At 54.5% G+C, this 22,108-nt stretch overlaps 1 protein-coding gene across 1 annotated transcript; it reads right to left on the bottom strand.

Annotated features, from left to right (window-relative positions):
• Positions 1–962: 962 nt before the first annotated feature.
• LOC116941743 (phospholipase ABHD3-like) lies at positions 963–21,844 on the bottom strand. Its single transcript, XM_032953119.2, has 9 exons — positions 21,533–21,844; positions 15,251–15,411; positions 14,498–14,680; positions 13,724–13,769; positions 12,841–12,953; positions 12,000–12,173; positions 11,220–11,268; positions 10,239–10,404; positions 963–9,450 (listed from the first exon to the last, which is right to left on the bottom strand). Exons 1-9 carry the CDS (start codon positions 21,728–21,730, stop codon positions 9,170–9,172), a joined length of 1,371 nt encoding a protein of 456 aa, XP_032809010.1. The 5' UTR covers positions 21,731–21,844; the 3' UTR covers positions 963–9,169.
• Between the last annotated feature and the right edge of the window lie 264 nt (positions 21,845–22,108).

Here is a 22,108-nt window from a genome sequence, read left to right as displayed (position 1 = left end):
ACTGCTATCACCATCATGATGCATTATGGCAGTGGTCTTCGTTGCAAGCCCACGGCCCATTGGCGGCCCCCAGAGAATACAGAACGAGTGAGGAGGACACTCCCACCCCCATCATCATTGTGCTGCTGTCAAACCCCAATGGTTTCAAATGTGTGGCGGCCATCACACTGACGATGTCTTATTGGGGAAAGTGGCCCCGCCCTCTATAAATGAGTGAAGAACACTGAACTACAGACTCACCTGGTCTACAGACTCACCTGGGGCCCATAGACTCACCTGGTCTACAGACTCACCTGGGGCCCACAGACTGACCTGGTCTACAGTGAAGAACACTGGTCTACAGACTCACCTGGTCTACAGTGAATAACACTGGTCTACAAACTCACCTGGGGCCCATAGACTCACCTGGTCTACACTCACCTAGGACCCATAGACTCACCTGGTCTACAGTGAATAACACTGGTCAACAAACCCACCTGGGGCCCATAGACTCACCTGGTCTACAGACTCACCTGGGACCCATAGACTCACCTGGTCTACAGTGAAGAACACTGGTCTACAGACTCACCTGGGACCCACAGACCCACCTGGTCTATAGTGAAGAACACTGATCTACAGACTCACCTGGTCTACAGTGAAGAACACTGGTCTCCAGACTCACCTGGTCTACAGACTCACCTGGGGCCCACAGACTCACCTGGTCTACAGTGAAGAACACTGGTCTACAGACTCACCTGGGGCCCACAGACTCACCTGGGCTACAGTGACGAACACTGGTCTACAGACTCACCTGGGGCCATAGACTCACCTGGTCTACAGTGCAGGCGAGTGAAGAACACTAAGTCACTGAGACGAGGTTAGGCGTGCTGGGAGGATTTACACTTTGGGATGTGTTCCACAACTACATGCGGTGTGTGGTGGGGTTGGTACCCTGCGTAACAAGAACAAGGCAGTACAGAAACTAGCTCCACCCTCGTAAATTTATGCTCATCTTCTCTAAAAGACAAAAACACACACATACACCTTAAATTAAAACATGTTCCTATGTGCTCGTATAAAACCGCATGTCGAACACAGCTTACTTCTCAGGCGCATACGCAATGTAAAGGTCAATCGGCTGCTACATGGAGGGCGTGACTACTTGTGATTTGACCATACTTCATCACGCAGGTTGCTGGGGAGCATAAGCTGTAAGGAAGCAAGCATGAGTACAGAACAATTGCTTATACTGCCATGCCTTCTGATAACAACCTACAGTCCCCGGAACAGCCCATCACACCCGTTGTGCGTGTGTGGTGGTCGCCTCTCCGGCCCTAGTAATGTCCAGGCTTAAAAGCCTGCTTCGCTTGGGAGGCGCGAAGCGTGATTTGTGGTCGCAGACTTTAAGAATCTATCGAGGGCTCGGTCTAGCAAACAGTTTCATCTCCTCTGTGCTGTTGTTAGATCACTACACTGCAGGTGGCAAGCACACTCACCCACTCGCTCAACCACCAAGCCACTCACCCACTCGCTCACCACACTGCAGGTGACAACACTCACCCACTCGCTCAACCACCCGGCCACTCATCCACTCACTCACTCACCATACTGCAGGTGACAACACTCACCCACTCGCTCAACCACCCGGCCACTCATCCACTCGCTCACTCACTCACTCACCACACTGCAGGTGACAACACTCACTCACCCGCTCACTCACCACACTGCAGGTGACAACACTCACTCACCCACTCACCACACTGCAGGTGACAACACTCACCCACTCGCTCACTCACTCACCACACTGCAGGTGACAACACTCACCCACTCGCTCAACCACTCACCCACTCGCTCGCTCACTCACTCACCACACTGCAGGTGGCAACACTCACCCACTCGCTCAACCACCCGGCCACTCATCCACTCGCTCACTCACTCACTCACCATACTGCAGGTGACAACACTCACCCACTCGCTCAACCACCCGGCCACTCATCCACTCGCTCACTCACTCACCACACTGCAGGTGACAACACTCACTCACCCGCTCACTCACTCACTCACCACACTGCAGGTGACAACACTCACTCACCCACTCACTCACCACACTGCAGGTGACAACACTCACCCACTCGCTCACTCACTCACCACACTGCAGGTGACACTCACCCACTCGCTCAACCACTCACCCACTCGCTCGCTCACTCACCACACTGCAGGTGGCAACACTCACTCACCCACTCACTCACTCACCACACTGCAGGTGACAACACTCACCCACTCACTCACCCACCACACTGCAGGTGACAATACTCACCCACTCACTCACCCACCCACCACACTGCAGGTGACAACACTCACCCACTCACTCATCCACCACACTGCAGGTGACAACACTCACCCACTCACTCACTCACCCACCACACTGCAGGTGAAAACACTCACCCACTCACTCACTCACCACACTGCAGGTGACAACACTCACCCACCCACTCACTCACCCACCACACTGCAGGTGACAACACTCACCCACTCACTCACCCACTCACCACACTGCAGGTGACAACACTCACCCACTCACTCACTCACCACACTGCAGGTGACAACACTCACCCACTCGCTCACTCACTCACCCACCACACTGCAGGTGACAACACTCACCCACTCACTCACCCACTCACCACACTGCAGGTGACAACACTCACCCACCCACTCACCCACCACACTGCAGGTGACAACACCCACTCGCTCACTCACTCATCCACCACACTGCAGGTGACAACACTCACCCACCCACTCACTCACCCACCACACTGCAGGTGACAACACTCACCCACTCACTCACTCACCACACTGCAGGTCACCTCGCTGCTCTTTCGGCTTATTCCTCGCACTGCCCCACTCTGGACTCCCCTCCCCCTCCCATCGTCGTCGTCTTTTTAGTCTCCAACCTCTTAACAACAAGCTCAGCCAAGAGAGTGCGACACGCTCTTGTCGGGCACATCTGCGATAGGTGCTGTTTGTTGCTGGCCGCTTGGCTTTCTGGGCCTTTTGGACCTAAACACACGATCTATATAACGTTCAGCCTTCACTATCAGGGCACCACATTTTATAGCGACGATGCTACTACTGCTGCTGCGGCTGCTACGTTGGCAACGGTACAAAATCACAAAGAAATAAAAAAACTAAAACAATCAATCAACAACACCGTGTGGCCTTACACACACACATAAATCAGTTGACGTTCGGGCAATGGCCCTTCTTAATAGCACGCTAAGTATGGTCAAACCACGCTAATGACTCCCAACACGTTGGTGAAGGGTGGGTTTCATCCAGCAATGGAATGACAAAAGCGTTGATCATTCTTAGAAACGGTTATGTGGTCTATAAACGGGTCCACACGTACATAACAGTACTGTGTGCGTGTAGGGTTACCGATACAAACGAAGGTTAACTCGCCGATTCCGAGCGCTCCTGCCAGCGGGGGCCTGTGCGTGATTGGTGATTAAAAGGACACGGCGAGCGATAACGCACACACGTGTTGTCATGAACACGTGTTGTCATGATCACGTGTTGTCATGATCACGTGTTGTCATGATCACGGAGGTAACACGTGTAGACAAAGCTGTGCCTCCTCCCATTTCACTTTGAGTGTGCAGGCACACACGAAGACAAAGATCCCCCGTGTCACCTGTAACAGACTGCTCGGGGCAATTGCTCGTTATAAAGCGAGTAGCAGCACCTACGAAGGCCGGCACGGTACACGAGGGGGCGGGTGGCCAGCACCACGCCCGGGCGCCTTCGTCTCCCGAGTGGCGATGTATTACACACCGCACCAGGTACTCATTTGAGGCCGAGTCGACCTAGGAGAGGCCCAGGACCGGTTCAGATATTCGTCACTGGGTGTTTGCCGTGAGCGGAAATCGAACTCGGGTCGCTGGGTTCGTAGCGCAGCGCGCTAACCACTGCGCCACCGCTCACACACAAAACACGCAGACACATATCCCCCTGTTGGGGCAAGTGCCGTTAGCAAGCACCTATTAAGCGCCATAACATCTCATCGCCCAGTAAATGTAACTTTCTTTTGATCTCACAGTGCTGGGTTTTTTTCACAGCTGCACCACGTGTTTGCTTAAGGCTGAGTCGATCTAAGGAAGTACCAGAACCCGTTCAGATATTAGTCCGTGGGCCCAGGTGAGCATATATTTCGTGCAGTCAGTAACCGCCTGAGCTGGCGTTACTTGAGCCGTTTCCAATGTCTCAAAGTGGTAAACGACAGTGAATCATGCGAAACCCACTGGATGAGTCGGGCTATCAACGAATTCACTCTCATTGGCCATGTGAAGAAGTCTGTACGACTCACGTCTTGCCCCGGGCGGGTACCAGTTTCCATGAACGATATCAACTCGCCAGCGATACGTCGTTAGCCGCGGCCGGGAATCGAACCCAGGTTGGTCGGGTCCGGAGCGCCGTGCGCCAACCGCTGCAGCTCCACTCAACGCACATTTCCACGTTCACTCGCTCACTCGCATCCTCGAAAACGCCAGGCTCATTAGCGATATTGCGTTCGTCGTTTCCGTGGAAGCCCAAACTCGTGCCGCTTTGCAGCTTATTTGTAAAAGGAAATGCGACAAGCAATGGCGGAACCGCGGCCGAAAGAGGGAATCGTAGTCCCGGCGCGCTGAGTGCGGAATCCTGCACCACAGTCGATGATGTACAGTACGGTACTGCGTGAGTACCGCACGAACACAGGGCTGGACCGGGAAACGCAGCTGGAATGGACTCACGAATCCGCTTGCTGCCAATGTCGTCCCCATGGCCAACTCGCAGCGACTGTGCGGGCCAAAACCGGGACAGGTGGCAAGCCCCGTCACAACGACATGACTGCACACACGCAAACGCACACGGGCGCAGGCACACGTGCGTCAAGCGTGATACATGGAATCAAAGCTCTCCTCTCCCTCTTTCCGGCACTGCCGTCGGGAAGGCCGACGTAGAACAGAAAGACATTTACAGCAGTAAGGCCAAAGATTCAGTAGGCATAGGGTGGTATTCGCGTAAAAAGGCTTGAAATGGTAGTCCTCTGCCCAATGGCAAGTTCTTGGCTCCAACTTCCTCTCGATCCGTACAGCTCCAAGCCACCTCCCCCACCCCCCTTCCTTCCTTAAAGTCGTGCAAGCAGCTGATCCCTCTTTGTCCGTCCCTTGGCCACATTTTGCCAACATCCTGACCGTCGGGATCCTCTCGTGATTTAAGCCGTCAACCTCTCCGTTGTCCTTCCCCCGCACCTCCGATTAGCACGGTTGCCTACGTACGGTGGCGAAAGAAGTTCAACGTACACACGTACGTTGAAGGCCAATTTCTACCGATTGTTATCTCTGTTGTTAAGGGAGATTTGTGTCGCGTGTGTGTGCGTGTGCGTGCAAACGGCTGGACAGCAGCAATAGTCTAGTGGTATCGGAGAGCTGACGGATGGAGTAGCACCGATGGAAGTATTGGGGAGCGGGCGTGGGTTCAGTGCGATAATGCGGTACAAGGGGCATGTAAGACCGTCAAGAGTGTGAGCAAGGATGCGAGTGACCTTCTAAGCGAGGGTGTGCGTGTGTGTGTTGGTGTGTGTTGGTGTGTGTTGGTGTGTGTGTGTGTGTGTTGGTGTGTGCCAAACAACAGGGTGTGGCTCTTCTTTTGAACAAAAGAATGAAGGGGGCGTGGGAGCGTGGCGGTGAGGTGTGGGAAGCTGTAAGTCCCAGGCTACTTTGGGCTCGCCTTCCCATCAACCGGAGGCGAGGAATGGTGGTCGTGGTTACTTATGCCCCCACCGAAGATGAACATCCGTGGAGGAATGCAGGCAAAGCCGATGAGTCAGATGCCTTCTATGACCTCCTGTCACAGGTGCTGGCTAAAGTGGCCCCTCGGGATAGAGTCATCATGTTGGGTGACTTCAATGCCCGAGTTGGTCATGATACTGGCACCTGGTCTGGAGTGATTGGAGGGCATGGGCCAGATCAGCTCAATAACGGTAGGAGGCTGCTAGATTTTTGTGCAGCCCATGGGCTTGTAATTACCAACACGCTGTTCCGGCATCGGCGCATCCACACAACATCATGGATGCATGCCGGGTCCAAGCAAGAACATCTGCTGGACTACATAGTGACGGACCAGCCTGATGCGAGCCCATGTCCTTGACACCAGGACCTACCGTGGAGCTGATCTGCCCTCTGACCATCGACTAGTCATCTGTAAGATGCACCTGCCATTCTTCCACTCCGGTGGTGGGTGTACACCCAGGACCCCATTCCAACCTAAAGTGGCCTGGTCTCAGTTATCTGATGAAAGTTGCAAGCGAGAATTTCATCATCGCTTGCGGCTGGGATTGGCATCGTCCCCGACTCCTCCTGATGTCGAGGGTAAATGGGCGAGGTTTAGGACTGACTCATGCAGCTGCAATGGCTGCTTTGGGTACGCGGTCCAGACTTCCCCAGAGACCCTGGCTGACAGAGGTGTTCAGGATGGTTGAGAAAAAGCGACAGGCCCACTGTCATCGGCTACAGAATCCCACGTCAGAGAATGAGGAGGCTTACCGCAGCCTTCGCTCGGAGATTCGGAGAGCCGTGAGGCGCTGCAAGGATGGGTGGTGGTCGCAGGTTGCTGAGGAGATGGAGTCTGCCTCAGTGGCCCGTGATCACAAATCTCTATTTAACTCCATCAAAAAAGTAACCTGCAGCGCCACACCTATTACCATCATTAAGGGAAAAAATGGTGACCCAATCTCCGACCCCCAGGAACAGGTTTGCAGATTTGCTGAGCATTTATGTGAGGTCCTGGGGGAGGGAAAATCCCTCAGCCAGGAAAACATCGTGGCACAAAGTGAGGATGACCCTGCTGAGGCTGCGGTGCCTCAAATATTGGAAGAAGTCACCCCCTGTGAGTGGCTGGCTGAGGTGCCATCTCTTGAGGAAGTACTGAAGGCGATCCGGAGTCTAAGACCAGGAAAGGCAGCGGGCAGAGATGATCTCCCAAGCGAAATGCTGAGGGAGGGCGGTGTTTGTGCACAGACTGCCCTATATGACATCATAACAACAGTCTGGACCACTGGATGGGTTCCGCAGGATTGGAAGGATGCCCTGGTGGTCCCCCTTTTTTAAGAAGGGGGACCGCACAGACTGTAACAACTACAGGGGCATCTCACTCCTCAGTGTGCCGGGAAAGGTCCTGGCAAGGATTATTCAACATCGCCTTGCCAGGCACGCTGAGGAGAGGCTTGCGGAGCCCCAATGCGGTTTCAGGAAAGGGCGGTCCTGCACAGATGCCATATTTTATGTCCGTCTGCTACAGCAGAGGTGTAGGGAATTCCAACAAGACCTACATCTCTGCTTTATTGACCTGGTCAAGGCCTATGATACCATCAGTAGGCCTGGGCTCTGGGTTGTTCTTCGTGCTTTTGGAGTACCTGACCCTCTGCTCACGATCATTAAGGACCTTCATGATGGTGAGCGGGCCCGGGTAAAACTACGTGGCCGGGAGTCAGAGCCATTCCCTGGTAACCTTGGGGTGCGACAGGGATGTCCTCTGGCTCCCACATTATTTAACATCTATTTTGACCACGTAGTTCGTGAAGCCTTCAATAGCTGTACCGGGGGAATCTCCATGTGGTACAGATATAATGGGAGGCTGATCGACGCCCGGGTGCGGTCAAGGGATGGCTCCCTATTGCTCAACCACGCTATGTATGCTGATGATTTGGTAATAGCTGCTCATTCAGAGGAGGAGTTGGAGACGCTGCTGCTGAGACTGGAGCGTGCCACTAAGAGGTGGGGCCTTACCATCAGCCCCACCAAAACTAAGCACCTGCCTAGGTATTTTGTACCATCGGACACTCCACCCCCACAACTCCCAATCGGTGATGGGGCAGTTGTGGAGAGAGTGCAGAGTTTCCCATACCTGGGCAGTGTGCTTATGACTGGCTCCAGTTTAACAGCAGAGGTCTCACTCCGAATCAGTCGAGCGGCAATATCTTTTCATCGGTTGCGTAACGCTGTGTGGAAGCTACCTGGTCTGTCGCTCCGCACTAAGCTTCAGGTCTTCTCGGCCACGGTCATTCCCTCCCTTCTCTACGCTTGCGAAACGTGGACCCCCCTAATGGAACATCTTCGCCGGTTAGAAACATTTAGGCTGGCCTGCCTACGATCCATCCTGGGTTTAACCAGACTGGATTGTGTGAGGAGCTCACAAATCCTTGAAAGATCTGGGCAGGGTCCCATCGGTGAGCTCCTCCGGCAGGCAAGGCTGCGATGGCTGGGTCATGTAGCCCGCATGCCCAGCCACCGCATGCCGAAACAGCTTTTGTTTGGCCGGATTGAGGGGGCTAAGCGGGCACGGCACGGGCTAGAGAAGAGATGGAGTGATGTGGTACAGGAGGACGTGGAGCTGAGTGGACTTGCCGATGACTGGTACCAGCGGTGTCAAGATCGGCCTCTGTGGAGGAGGCTCGTGAAGGATGCTACTGGGCAGTTGGAGGCAGTCGCCCTCCAACAACAACGGAGGGCGGAGGAGCGACGCTCAGAACAACGAGCGGAGCGCCGGGTGGCTAAAGCACAGCAGGTTGGCACAGTAGGGGGCCACAGGTGGTGCATCAGCCAGTCATCTCAGTCAGTCGACCCGTGGCACCTGGGTCTGCCCAGTGACCTCCTGCCAGCGGGCGTTCGACACTTCACGTGGCCTCATGGTGCACATAGCCTGGCACAAGCGTCGTGGTGACGTCACCGCCACTTAGTGGCGAATGACGGTTGTTGTTTGTGTGTGTCTGTTGGTGTGTGTGTGTTGGTATGTTGGTGTGTGGGTGTGCGTGCGAGCGTCTGCATTGTGAACGAGTCTGCGAGTGTGCAAGCTAGGGCGAGCTGGCGGGTGTGCAAGAGGCCGTGCGTGTGTGTACGAGTGAGAGCGTGTGCATGGGTGTGAAAATCAAGGCGTGAGCGTGCGAGCGTCTGTCAGCAAGGCAGCGTGCGAGCGTCCCCGACCGAGCGTGCCAGCTTGTGTGCGACCGAGCGAGTGCGTGGGTGCGGGGAGTCTGTGCGAGCGAGTGGGCGAGCGCGGGAGTGTGCGCGTGCGAGCGAGATCTGCGCGAGGGTCTGTAAGCGTGAGCGAGTACGTGCGTGTCGCATGCGTCCGAGCGGGCGAGACTGCGAGCGACTTAGTGGACGAGGCTCCTTCGCCGTTGCCATACGTCGTCTTCAACGCCTTCACATCCTCCTTCAACTCCTTCAACTCCTTCACATCCTGCTCCCCCTTCGCCCGTGAGCTCTTCCAGCTCGCGGGCGTGCTCCAGGGCGGCGCGCGTGAACTCGGCGAACACGCGGTCCATGTAGCTGCGCCCGCGCGGCACCAGCCCCTCCAGGAATCCGATGTGGCCGCCGCACGACGTCACCAACAGCGCCACGCGCGGGTTTGACCGCGCCGCCTCCACGGGGATCGCTGCAAGCCCGCGGGTCGGGAGGACACAAGCGGCCAGGAGCCAGCATCGTTAAGAGCGAAGCTCGCCACGGTTCACTTTGTTTCAGGGCGCCGCGGCGGTGATACGTTAACCGCCTCTTGCCTGGTTTACAGGGGGTCGCGGGTTCGATCCCGAGTATGCGTGTCTCTCTCTCTCCCCGTGGTCGTGCGGATTTTTCTCCGGTTTTTCCCCCCCCACATTTAGAAACATGCGTTTAAGGGTATTTGGCTGCTATAAATGTCCACGTGATAAACCACTACGTGAAGCTATCGTTTGTGGCCAGGTCGCTTCTGAAAAGGAGCTATATTGCTCAGTGGGCCTTACCTAGTAAAGTTTAGTTTAGTTTTAATAACCAGGTGCAGCTCGAGAGGCTAGGCAGGAGTCATTTTGCAAGAGTGATCTGACTGGATGTGTGGGTGGGCGAGTGAGTGAATGAGTGAGCGAGTGGGCGAGTGAGTGAATGAGTGAATGAGTGAGTGAGTGGGTGAGTGAGTCGGTGAGTTTGTTTAAGCAGGTCAACACCAGTGATGATTATCCGAACTACTCTTGGTCAAAACTTGTTACGATTATTGTAACCGGTCCTGGGCCGTAGGGCGACTCGGCCTCAAATAGTACCTGGTGCAGTGCGCTGTGCCGGCCTTCATAGGTGCTACTACTCGCTAACAGCACTTGCCCCAGCAGTCTGTTGAGGCCATACTGGGGGATCTTTGTCTATGTAGGTGCACGCGTGTGCGTGCGTGCGTGTGCGTGCGTGTTCGCGAGCGGTCACCGTGCATGGGGGAGAAGGGGTCGTCGGCGGCGTTGAGGCACAGCACGGGGACGCGGATGGTCGCCACGGCGTGCGCCGGGCTCGCCGCGTGGTAGTAGTCGTCTATGGTCGCGAAGCCGAACATGGGAGCGGTGAAGCGCTGGTCGAACTCGCGGATCGTGCGCGCCTGGGGGGGGGGGGGGGGCACGCGGGGGTTGAGCGACGGCCAGGGTCAGGACAGAGCCAGGTGATCAAATAAAAGCCGACAAAGATTCCCTACCGCTGCCTGGTCGGAGGCGTGCAATAGAATGCACTCGCGAGCGCGGTGCGTCGTACTGAGATTGCATTCACATTTTCTGCATCTGGAATATCGTGGTGATTATTGTGGGGGCTGCTATACATTCTACATTCTGCTATACATTTCCACGTGATAAGCCACTTTGGTCATTTGTGGCCAGGTCGCTTCTACAAAATAAGTTAATAGGTCAGTGTGCTTTAGCTGATATGATAAAAAAACAATAGTAGTTTTATAAGTATATATTTTTAAGATATTTGTTTACCTTTCTTGAACTTTGCACTCCTATTGTGTTTGTATTGTTTGTTGTTGTAACTTTCTGACCCGCCGCCTACTGGACATGTGTGATAAAGAGCTTTATAGCTCATCAGATTCCACCAGTATACATAAATATTGATTCTGACAGTACATATTTACTGATGTTATTATAATACATTATTTGTATTCATGAAATTACGTTCACCATCTGTGTTATTATTGTTTGCACTATTACCGATACCCCCAATGAAGCCCTCATACATTGCTCATACGAAATAAATAACGCCGTCGGGAACGCATCCCCCACATATACAATGGTACAAGGACCCCTTTTGCAGGAACGCATCAACGGCCGCGTTAAACGAGGACTCGCAGCCTCAGCAGAGGGAAGCGCGAGTGACAGCATTCATTACAGCAACGGTTACCGCATTCGGGTTTTAAACTCTCACCTTCATTATGTGCTCAATGTCAAACTTGGAGGCCAGCACATCCCGGTGCCTGGACACAGGGGGAGATGCGGTCTCAACGAAGGCACCACACGCACGCTCCTGCTGTGCTCGGGCAAACACATGGGGGGCTGTGTGTGTGTGCGAGCGAGCGAGCCTGGGAAGCGGTGGCACCGTGGTTGATGCACCGCGCTACGAGCCCGGCAACCCGGGTTCCGTTCCCGCTCGCGACCAATATCAGCGTCGAACATCTGAACCGGTCCTGGGCCTCCACGAGGTCGACTCGGCCTTAAATGAATAGCTGGTGCGGTGCGTGTAAACATCAGCACCAGGGAGACAAAGGCGGCTGGGCCTAGCCCGAGCCTCCCACTCCTCCCTCTCGTGTGACCTGTCGGCATGCAGCGGTGCATGCAAACAGCACTTGCCCCAACAGTCTGTTAAAGGCTATGGGAGGTGGGTTGGGGGTAACTCTCTCTTTGTTTGTGCTGTGTGTAGACGTGCAGGTTTGGAATTAAGGAGAAAGAGACGGGGAGGAGAGGTCACATGCACTTTAAAATCATCTAGATTAGTTTGTTGTCCTTCCCCCTCACCTCCGATTAGCAAGTTCGGCAACGTACGGTGCGAAAGAAGTTCAACACGCACACACACATACATGCGATCGTATGTGAATGGAGTGGGGAGGGGCACCGCTCGTCACTTGTGTCGACCCGGTTAAACAACCACCTCACCGCCTCACTCATCTCACTCACGGAGTTCGTGGGTGGGCGGGCGGTCAGCGCTCACCTGTGCACGGTCCTGCGCAGGTTGCTGGTGAGGAAGCGGTTGAAGAGGAGCCAGTGGAGCGGGCGCTCGAGCGAGTCGCAGCTGGCGAAGGTGTCCCACGCCGCCGACAGCGTGAGCACGGCACTCAGCCGGCACTCGCTGCCCGAGCGCGAAACGTAGTTCAGCAGCAGCATTCTGTCGGTCGGGGGGGGGGGGGGGGGGGGGAGGGCACGGGGGGTGGGGGGAGGGTAAGAGAGCGGAGATAGGATGGGAAGAGATGGGATAAGGACAGGGGATTGGAGAGAGAGAGAGATGGGAAGGGAGGAGGAGGGATAGGAGGAAAGGGAAGGATACGAGGAGGAGGGGGGGGGGATTGGAGGGAGAGAGGGATTGGGAGCTTAATGAGACTGCGAACCTTCCACACTTCACGCGAGAGCCTCAAGGTGCACATAGCTTGAGGCGAATGCCGTGGAGACGTCACCGCCGCATCGTGGCGAGTGGCGGCTGTTGGTCGCGTCGTTTGTGTGTGCGCGTGTCTCATCCCCCAGTAGGGAGCGGTAGTGCAGCGGTTAGCACGCTGCGATATGAACCCGGCGACCCGAGTTCGATTCCCACTCACAGCCAACACCGATGACGATTATCTAAAATGTTCCTGTGCCTCCCCTAGGTCGACTCGGTCTCAAATAAGTACCTGGTGCAATGTGTAAACATCGCCACCAGGGGGACAAAGGCGGCCGGGCATGGCCCTGGCCACCCACCCCCTCGTGTGCCGTGCCGGCCTTCATAGGTGCGAACTGCACTTTCCCCAAAAGTCTTTTAAGGCTGTACGGGAGATCTTTGTATTTGTCTTTGTTTGTCTCACCCTCCCAGGGAGACCCCGGTGCCAACGAGGGGGGCGTCGGGCAGGAGGGAGCGCACGTGGTCCAGCACCGCTTCGAGGTCCTCCGTGTCAGCAGCGCAGAACGTACGCGGGGTCTGGGTGGTGGGGGGGGGGGGGACAGCGACAGCCTCGCTGCAACGTGGCCACAGCCCACCAGGTGGACAGCCCCAGGATGCGCAATCTCGTCGGGGACGGCTCGCGCACGCACGCACGCCCAATAAACACAGCGCACACTGCACCACGCGTACAGCCAATACTCCCATCACACCGCACATACTCGCAACACACCACACCAGAAATACACTGCGTGCTCATCTCCATACACACGCGCGCACGCCAAGTAAACACATAAGAGCTCATATTCGTCAATAACGCCCTCCCCTGAAGGAAAAATGTACAATAGGCGACGCTTCGGGCAATGGTCCAAATCCACAACAAAGACACAGATCCCCATATCGTCTTAACAGACTTTTGGGGCAAGTGCTGTTAGCGAGGAGCACTTATGAAGGCTGGTGAGGAGGCACACACGAGGGGTGGGTGGCCAGCACCACACCTGGCCACCTTTGTCTCCCTAGTGGCGATGTTTACACACTGCACCAGGTACTCATTTGAGGTTCAGGCGACCAAGGGGAGGCCCAGGACCACTTCAGATAATCGTCACCGGTGTTGGTGGTGAGCGGGAATCAAACTCGGGTTGCCGGGTTCATAGCGCAGCGCACGAATCCACAACACACACATCATCCAACACACACACCATGTACACACATACACACACACAAACACCAAATTACACACACCTAACACACACCACATGCACACAAACTAGCCTCTCATCACACACAAACCGCTCATCTTGCTCACTCACCAGAAGCGTCTCCCCGCCGAAGCCTCTGTTGTTAAAGACGACGCACCTGCACACACACACACAGGGGGAGCGGCCACACGTACAATCTCACACAAACACCAACAACACCCAACAACTGCACTGCGATACGGGGCGTGAATGAAAATAACAACGGCAACGCAGTACGTTTGGCACGTGTGCCATCGTTACAGCGCAAGGATTATTGCAGGAACAAGTCTGCCGTAGTTATGCAGCAGAAGGGGTGGCGATATTGCCGTGTGTAATTCCCCATGAGAGAAATTTGAGCAAGTTTTTGAAATTTGAACCACGACACCAGCACACAAAAGGATCTTTCACAACGATTAGGAGTCTATTTGGTGTTCGAACATCTTAACGCCTCCTGTATTACTGCCGGAAAAGTCACGAGGCCATTTCTTTTCACATCATCTTAATACCGGCAAAAAAGGGGTCCCATAGATGTGAATCGAGAAGTAGAAGCAGTCGCTAGGCCATCGACGGGGCCCTCTGGATTGCTAGGCCAGGTGTCGCCGTGATCCGGCCCGCACCGTCGTGCCGCCCCCACCCCGGGTCGCCGGAGGTCACGACCGCTCGGCTGTCGTTCCGGATCTATCGTCGGCGAGCCGGACCGCCGGCTCTGTTCAACGACGAGCCACGCGCCCCCCGCACGGTGGCGTCGGACGAGGGGGAAGTCCTCTTCGTCGGGGGCAGACCGGCACGGCGACGTCTTGGGGGGGGCTCCCCCCCACCCGCCCGTCCCCCGCCCCTCCCCCTCACCTGTATCCCATGGAGAGGACGGTGCGCACCATGTAGAGCATGTAGCTCTCCCTGCTGCTGCCCGTGAGGCCCGGCAGCAGCAGCAGCGTGGGCCGCGTGGCCCCGTCCGGGTGCCGCTCGCTCGTGTCGTTGTCCGCCCAGTCGAGGGAGATGTGGCCGCCGTCAGCCGTGCGGATCAGCTCACTGGTGCCGTGGGGAAGGTGGTGGGGGGGGGGGGGGCGAGGGAGGTAGAGATGCGGGGGGGGGGGAGCAGCAGCAGTGGGTGATGCTGATAATCAAACTAAACTATTTTTTTTATTTTACCACGGAAGGCCCCACTGAGCTGAACAGCTCTTTTTCTAGTTGTTTATTTATTTATTTCCACCTTTATTTAACCAGGTAAAACACCCTTGAGGTTAAAAACCTCTTGGACCTGGCAATAAGTCCGCAAAAAGAAATCACCACACACACACACACAACACGAAATAGTACAAAACAAAACATTAAAAACAATTACAATGTTCAACGACATTTGATACCCTCTTCTCCAGTTTTAAAATCGTTTGTAATTCATCCCAGGACCAAGGTAGGGATGGAAGCCACGACATCCTGCATACCTGGCAAGGTAGTTAGCATCTCGCCAGGCCCTCCCACCCCATCTGTGTGTGGGGGTGGCGAGTTTAGCTTCAGGAATGAATGAGTGAAGTTCACCAGCACGGCGCGGTGCGAACGGTCGGCGTGCTGCCGGCACGAGCGTCGCGAGCGGCGCCTCACTTGCGGTAGTGCACGGGGACCGGCGTCTTGAGCAGGACGCGCACGAGCGTCTGGGCGCGCCCGTCGGTGCACCAGAAGGTGGGGTAGAACTTCTCGCGAACCATGGGGCAGTGGTCGTCCAGGAAGCGGCGGAACCCGGCGCTCGCCACCAGCATGGGGCGCTGGCAACGGCACAGCGGGCACACGCGCAGGGCGGTGAGCACGCGCACAGAGATAAAGATCCCCCCGTGTAGCCTTAACAAACTGCTGGGGTAAGCGGCGTTGAGTCGGCACCCACGAAAGGCGACACGGCACGCGAGGATGTGGGCGTCCAGCACCACACCCGGCCGCAGCCTTTGTCTCCCGAGTGGCGATGTTTACGCCAAGTATTCACTTGGGGCTGTGCGAAGCTCGCGGAGTCCCAGGAGTGCTGCAGATAATCGTCACTGGCATTGGCCGTGAGCGGGAATGGATCTCGGGTCACCAGGGCTCGTAGCGTAGCGAGCTAACCGCTGCGCCACCGCTCCCCACAAAGACTTCCCTCGCTCACATACTCTCGCTCGCTCGCTCGACTTGCTGTCACGGTCGCCAAGGGAAGTGTATTTTGTCACAGAGAGAGAGAGAGAGGAGAGAAACCAGAGGGAACACAAGGCGTGGCAGAGATGGAGCGGAGGGCAAAAAAGAGCAAAGAAGATGCCATGCGGCATCTTCTTCAACTTCATGGGACCCTGCCACACGGGTGTGATGGTCAGCTCAATGGATTTGCAATCCAGGAGGTACACCCCCACGCCCCCTCCTCCACCCCCCCCCCCTCAACACCTTTGTCCACCCAGCAGCACGAACGGGTTAAACACCACAGTTATAGTTGATCGGCAGGGACGCGTGTGGTGGCGTACATACGTATGTATCTAGGATTTATTTCGCACCTTACGTAGCCGACCGTGCTAATCGGGAGGTGCAGGTAAAGTGTGGGTGCTCCCAAATCGACCGACGCGGCTGTCTGGTTAACATTCAAGAGCAGACCAAGAACGCCACCCTCGAGTTTCCACCCACGAGTCGAAGGGCCCCCGGCTCCCCCATCCGCCAGCAGTGGCCCGAGTGGGCACTTGCAGGGCGACGGAGCCGCCGGTGTAAGGGAAATGGAACGTCAGATTTCCCTGAAGGTTCGTTCCCCTGGAAACAAACGCCACACTCGGCAGGCATTTCATTAATTCATTACGTCCCCTATTTAGCTGCAACCCCAGGGGAAATCGTGTCCGTTTCCGTCAGCCTACATTTTTGCAAGTGTTAGGGTTGGTTATATTCGGGTTATATTTCGCGTTAGGTTAGGTTTATGGTTTTGTTACCATTAAGGCGAGGATTATAATAAGATAAGGGTTAGTTTAAGTTTAGCGTTATATTAGGCTTAGATTATAGGTTAGGTTAGGATTAGGGTTGTATAAGGGTTGGGTTAGGTTATGGTTTAGTGTAAGATTTTAGGCTTAGTTTATGGAAGGATTAAGATAAGGTTAGGTTGGTGTTTGGCTATGGTTAGTTAGGGTTAAGCTAGAGTAAGGTTCGTCTCAGGTGACGTTACTCTTTGTCGTAAAGTACATGCGAGTTAAGCAACTGTCCCGGAGATACGTTTCAAAAGTGGTTTCAAGTTCAGGTTTTAATTGAAAATGCGCAGATGTACAGTGGACTCGTGCGCAAAGTAACATTACATCGTGGCCTCCCCCATGTGCCTCTGTCCGTGATATCACCCAAATAACTTTCCATCTCGCACAATTAACTGCGCAATTATTCTACCGTGATCCGATTAATCGAGTGATATAACCCATAAGTTTTGATTTGAAGCTTTAGTGACTGCAGGAATCCATACTCTTTGGTTCTTTCGGTAAAGTCACGTAGATAGAAAATACAAAAATAAAAATAAATTTATTTATTTTTAAACCCACGACGTTTGTTTATTGCAACACAAAGCGGTCGTCATCAGGCTGAGAGAAATAAAAGTAGAGCAGAATTTGAACCTGGAACCCGTGCGTCAAGAGGCTTGCGCGTGTTGCCGCTACGCCAAGCACGCTGGTGCTTATGTAACGTTGTTCGAAGTTATTAAGTATCTGTAAAAGTGAATGTTGAATTATTGAATGATTATAATTTTATTTTTATTTTTTGCAATTGTTGACAAAAAAAATGCAGTGCACAACTGCACTGTTAATGTAATGCGTGTGATTTCATTACATCATTCGTTTATATAAACAAAAATTGCCATAAAAATGTTGTGTAAAGAAAGTACGGTATCCAACTCGTATTCACACAATCTCTCTCTCTCGACTGGCCTCTCTGTTTATTTACTTTAAAGGAGGCGGACCATTGTTTACGAACGTGTTTCGTGACGTTTTTGTTATTTACAGGGACAGAACAATGTTCGCCAGCCTTCAAGAACAATTTTAATATTATCATCGGGGAAAACAATGAATCATTAACATTACGTAGGTAAAAAATAAAACAACAAAAATCACGACGTTTCGGCCACAACACAAGTGGCCTTCATCAGGTGAAGGGGACCGTACTGTCACGAGGACAGCGTTGGAGTGAAGACAGTCCAGCCCAGGTCGCGTCCTTTTAAGCTGTGTGGGAGGAAACAAAACGCTTTGACAAAGGAATTAGCATAAAGTGACCGTAAAGCACAAGAGGACCGGCACGGGGGGGGGGGGGGGTGTGAAGTGGAACACAGAGGACCGGCACGGGGGGGGGTGGGAGTTTACAAATGTAGGTGTGAAGTGAAATAAGCTTCTATGAAAGTTTGGTATATCACTACTTGGATAAATACCATTGAAAATTAGTTTAATGTTTGGTATGATTTAGAACATCTTTCCAATGGTTGCTTAATTTGGTTTCAAATTAATTTGGTTTCAAATTAAGCAACCATTGGAAAGATGTTCTAAATCATACCTAACATTAAACTAATTTTCAATGGTATTTATCCAAGTAGTGATATACCAAACTTTAATTAGAAGCTTATTTCACTTCACACCTAGATTTGTAAACCCTCCCCCCCGTGCCGGTCCTCTGCGTTCCACTTCACACTCCCCCCCTCCCCGCCGGTCCTCTTGTGCTTTACGGTCACTTTATGCTAATTCCTTTGTCAAAGCGTTTTGTTTCCTCCCACACAGCTTAAAAGGACGCGGACCTGGGCTGGACTGTCTTCACTCCAACGCTGTCCTCGTGACAGTACGGTCCCCTACACCTGAATAAGGCCACTTGTGTTGGAGCCGAAACGTCGTGATTTTTGTTGTTTTATTTTTTACCTATGTGACTTTACCGAATAGAACCAAAGAGTATGCATTCTTGCAGTCACGAAAGCTTCAAATATAGAATCATTAACATTGCAAAAATATTTACATGAAGGGCAGAAAGAAGGCGACTGCTGATGCTGATGAATATAAATCTAGAATTTATATATTTGTATTCTTGCAATTAAAGGACACGAATCTGTTGATGTTGCTGTTGTTATTGTTGCAGCTTTGAACACTCAACAACATGACGGTTAAACCCCTGCGCAGCATACTGTATATAACACAACCACCGCTGTTTGCCACCACAGCCTTGTGCCAGAGTAGGTGCACATTGAGGCCACGTGAAGTGTCGAGGGCTCGCGGTTTGTAAGAAGTCACGGGACAGAGCCAGGCGACATGGGTTGACTGAGATGCCTGGCAGAACTGTGTGCCCCCCACCCCCTGTTGTGCCACCTCGCTGCGTTTTACCCACCCGGCGCTCCAGTTGTTGTTGTGAGCGTCGCTCCACTGCCCTCCGTCTGTGTGTACGAGTTTGCCTTCACGTTGTAGGAAACCGGCGAACCCGGAGAGGAACAAAAACATTCACCGCGCCGAGCACGAATTCTGGAACCTACTTGGTGTACTGCCTTGCCCAGGCCACCGAGCACTCCAGTGTGGCGATTGCTCTGTGTTTTTTTTTATTAACAAAGGGCCCTCTGCTCCATTGTATTTGGTGTCGTGGGTATTTTATTTCTAATTACGTGACTTTACCGAAAGAATCAAAGAGTATGGAACCCATAAGTGGTCGATTACTTTATCTAAATAACCTATGGCCACGCCATTCAGAAATGATGTACGATGTATAAGCACAAATGAATCGCTGATGTGAGATACAGTCACGCTAACGGTTGTAAAAAAGCTAAAAAAAAATACGTCATGAAAAAATGTATTTTAAAATCCCACAAACAATGCAGGAACCGCACAAAGGAGAACATACCACCAACAGCAATAAAAAATGACACAATATCGATCCCCACGTGGCATCGTGACCTCACAAACACCTTGGAACCCGTCTTTGACAATCTCTGGGCAAGGGTCCAGAGTGACCACGGAGACGCGGGGGCGGTGCTGAAGGTCGCAGCGAGCTGCCACGACGCGGAACACAGCAAGGACACAGCACACACAGCGGGGACAGCACGCGACACGGCACAGCACACACAGCGGGGACAGCACGCGACAGGGCACGGCACGCGACACGACACGGCACGCGGCACGGCACGCGACACAGCTTCCACGGCACAGCACGCGGCACGGCACAGCACGCGGCACCTCACAGCACGCGGCACGGCACGCGACACAGCTTCCACGGCACAGCACGCGACACGGCACAGCACGCGTCACGGCACGCGGCGCGGGGAATGCGTGACAAACGGCCCGGCTGCTCCCGGCCAATGACACAGCGCACCACGAGTCAGTGAGGCAGCCTCTTCTGTGAACGTCAATGCGTGCACGGCCTCCCTCGCCGACGTCAATGACTGACGACGCAGCGGCTTCCTCTGTCTCGGATACAGCCTCCATCTACCACGACATGGCACAGCCTGCTGCTGCCAGTATTTCAGTGACACAGTCTCCCCTATGTCAGTGATGCAGTCAGTGACACAGTCAGTGACACAGTCTCCCCTATGTCAGTGATGCAGTCAGTGACACATCAGTGACACAGTCTCCCCTATGTCAGTGATGCAGTCAGTGACACAGTCAGTGACACAGTCTCCCCTATGTCAGTGATGCAGTCAGTGACACAGTCAGTGACACAGTCTCCCCTATGTCAGTGATGCAGTCAGTGACACAGTCTCCCCTATGTCAGTGATGCAGTCAGTGACACAGTCTCCCCTATGTCAGTGATACAGTCAGTGGCACAGTCTTCCCTATGTCAATGGCACAGTCAATGGCAGTCTCCCCTATATGTCAGTGAATCAGTGACACAGTCAGTGACACAGTCAGTGACACAGTCAGTGACACAGTCAGTGACAGTCGCCCCTATATCAGTGACACAGTCAGTGACAGGCTCCACCTAGCCAGTAACAGTCACCGCTCTGTGACACAGCTTCCCGCATGTTAGAGACAGTGTGCCCCATGTTAGTGACACAGTCACTTTAATGTCAGTGACAGCCTCCCTTACGTCTGTGACACAGCCTCCCCTATGTCAGTGACACGATCTGCACCATGTCAGTGACACAGTCACCCCTCCACCCCCCAGGTGAGTGACACAGTGAGACAGCGGCCCTTGTGAATCAGTGGCACTCGCAGAAGGATTGCTTCACGCTCTCGTCACTGGGTCAAAGGTGACGCCGGCCGGGCCCAGTGGAGTCCCGAACAGCCCCCAAGACAAAGGTCCCCCGGGTAGCCTTAACATATTGTTGGGGCAAGTGCTGTTAGCGAGCACCTATGAAGGCTGGCACGACACACGAGGGGGTGGGTGGCCAGCACCACGCCCGGCCGCCTTTGTCTCCCTAGTGGCAATGTTCACACACCGCACCAGGTACTTGAGGCTGAGTCGACCTAGGAGAGGCCCAGGAACGGTTCAGGCAATTGTCACCGATTAATCTTTGTTTTTTTCGGTAAAGTCACCAAATCTAATCATCACCGATGTTGGTCGTGAGCGGGAATGGAACTCGCGTGGCCGGGATCGTAGCGCGGCGCGCTAACCACTGCGCCACCGCTCCCTGGACAACATCCACCACGCACACCCCTCACAGCCCCAACCACTCACACTCCTCACAGCCCCAAACACCACCCTCACCACCACCACCTCACAGACCGTAGGGGCAAGTGCTGTAAGCACTCTCCACACTCATTCACACCGCCCCACGACACCGCTGCACCCCCCCCCCCCCGGCTCACCACCACCCTCACCACCCTCACCACCACCACCCTCACCACCACCACCACCCTCATCACCCTCACCACCACCACCCTCACCACCACCACCCTCACCACCCCCCTCACCACCACCCTCACCACCACCACCCTGGCACCCGCCGCTCACCTGGGCCGCGCGCCGCAGGTAAAACCCCGCGAACGCCGCCGCCGCCGCCGCGGCCCCCAGCACCAGCAGCGGCAGAAGCGGCGCCGCCGCCGCCGCGGGCTTCTCCTCGCCGGGACCCGCGCGGGCCTCGCTCGGCAGCAGCAGCAGCAGCTCCCCCGCGCGCCTCAGCAGCCCGTGGGCACACGCGTCGCTCGCCATGGCGAGACACGGACACGACGACGAGGAGGATGATGAGGATGGTGGCGGTGGTGGTGGCTGAGAAGCCGTCACCGCTTTAGCCGGTCTCCACCTCCCCCACACTGCCCCCCACGCCAGGCATAGCCCCGCCCCCCCAGCCCCCAAAGCTTCCTCTCGTCCCATAGCCCCGCCCCCAGCCCCATCACCACAGTCCCATAGCCCCACCTTCAGTCAAACCCCCCCCCCTAGTACCTTAGCCCCGCCCCCAAACTCATAGCCCCGCCCCCAGCCCCATCACCACAGTCCCATAGCCCCACCTTCAGTCAACCCCCCCCTAGTACCTTAGCCCCGCCCCCAAACTCATAGCCCCGCCCCCAGCCCCATCACCACAGTCCCATA

The sequence above is a fragment of the Petromyzon marinus genome, chromosome 12, assembly GCF_048934315.1.
Source record: "Petromyzon marinus isolate PM22_M1 ecotype Great Lakes invasive population chromosome 12, UKy_Petmar_22M1.pri1.0, whole genome shotgun sequence".
Lineage (NCBI taxonomy): Eukaryota > Metazoa > Chordata > Hyperoartia > Petromyzontiformes > Petromyzontidae > Petromyzon > Petromyzon marinus.
This window is presented reverse-complemented; position numbering and strand designations above follow the sequence as displayed.

Bases quoted from the DNA above. Each gene is read 5' to 3' on its own strand.
- LOC116941743 (XM_032953119.2), bottom strand. From the start codon at position 21,730: ATGGCGAGCGACGCGTGTGCCCACGGGCTGCTGAGGCGCGCGGGGGAG. The intron at 12,954-13,723 runs GTGAGTGAGCAA...CCCACCACCCAG, and splicing joins TCGGCGGGGAGACGCTTCTG to ACCCCGCGTACGTTCTGCGC. The intron at 9,451-10,238 runs GTGACCGCTCGC...GCGGGCTTGCAG, and splicing joins CCCCTTCTCCCCCATGCACG to CGATCCCCGTGGAGGCGGCG.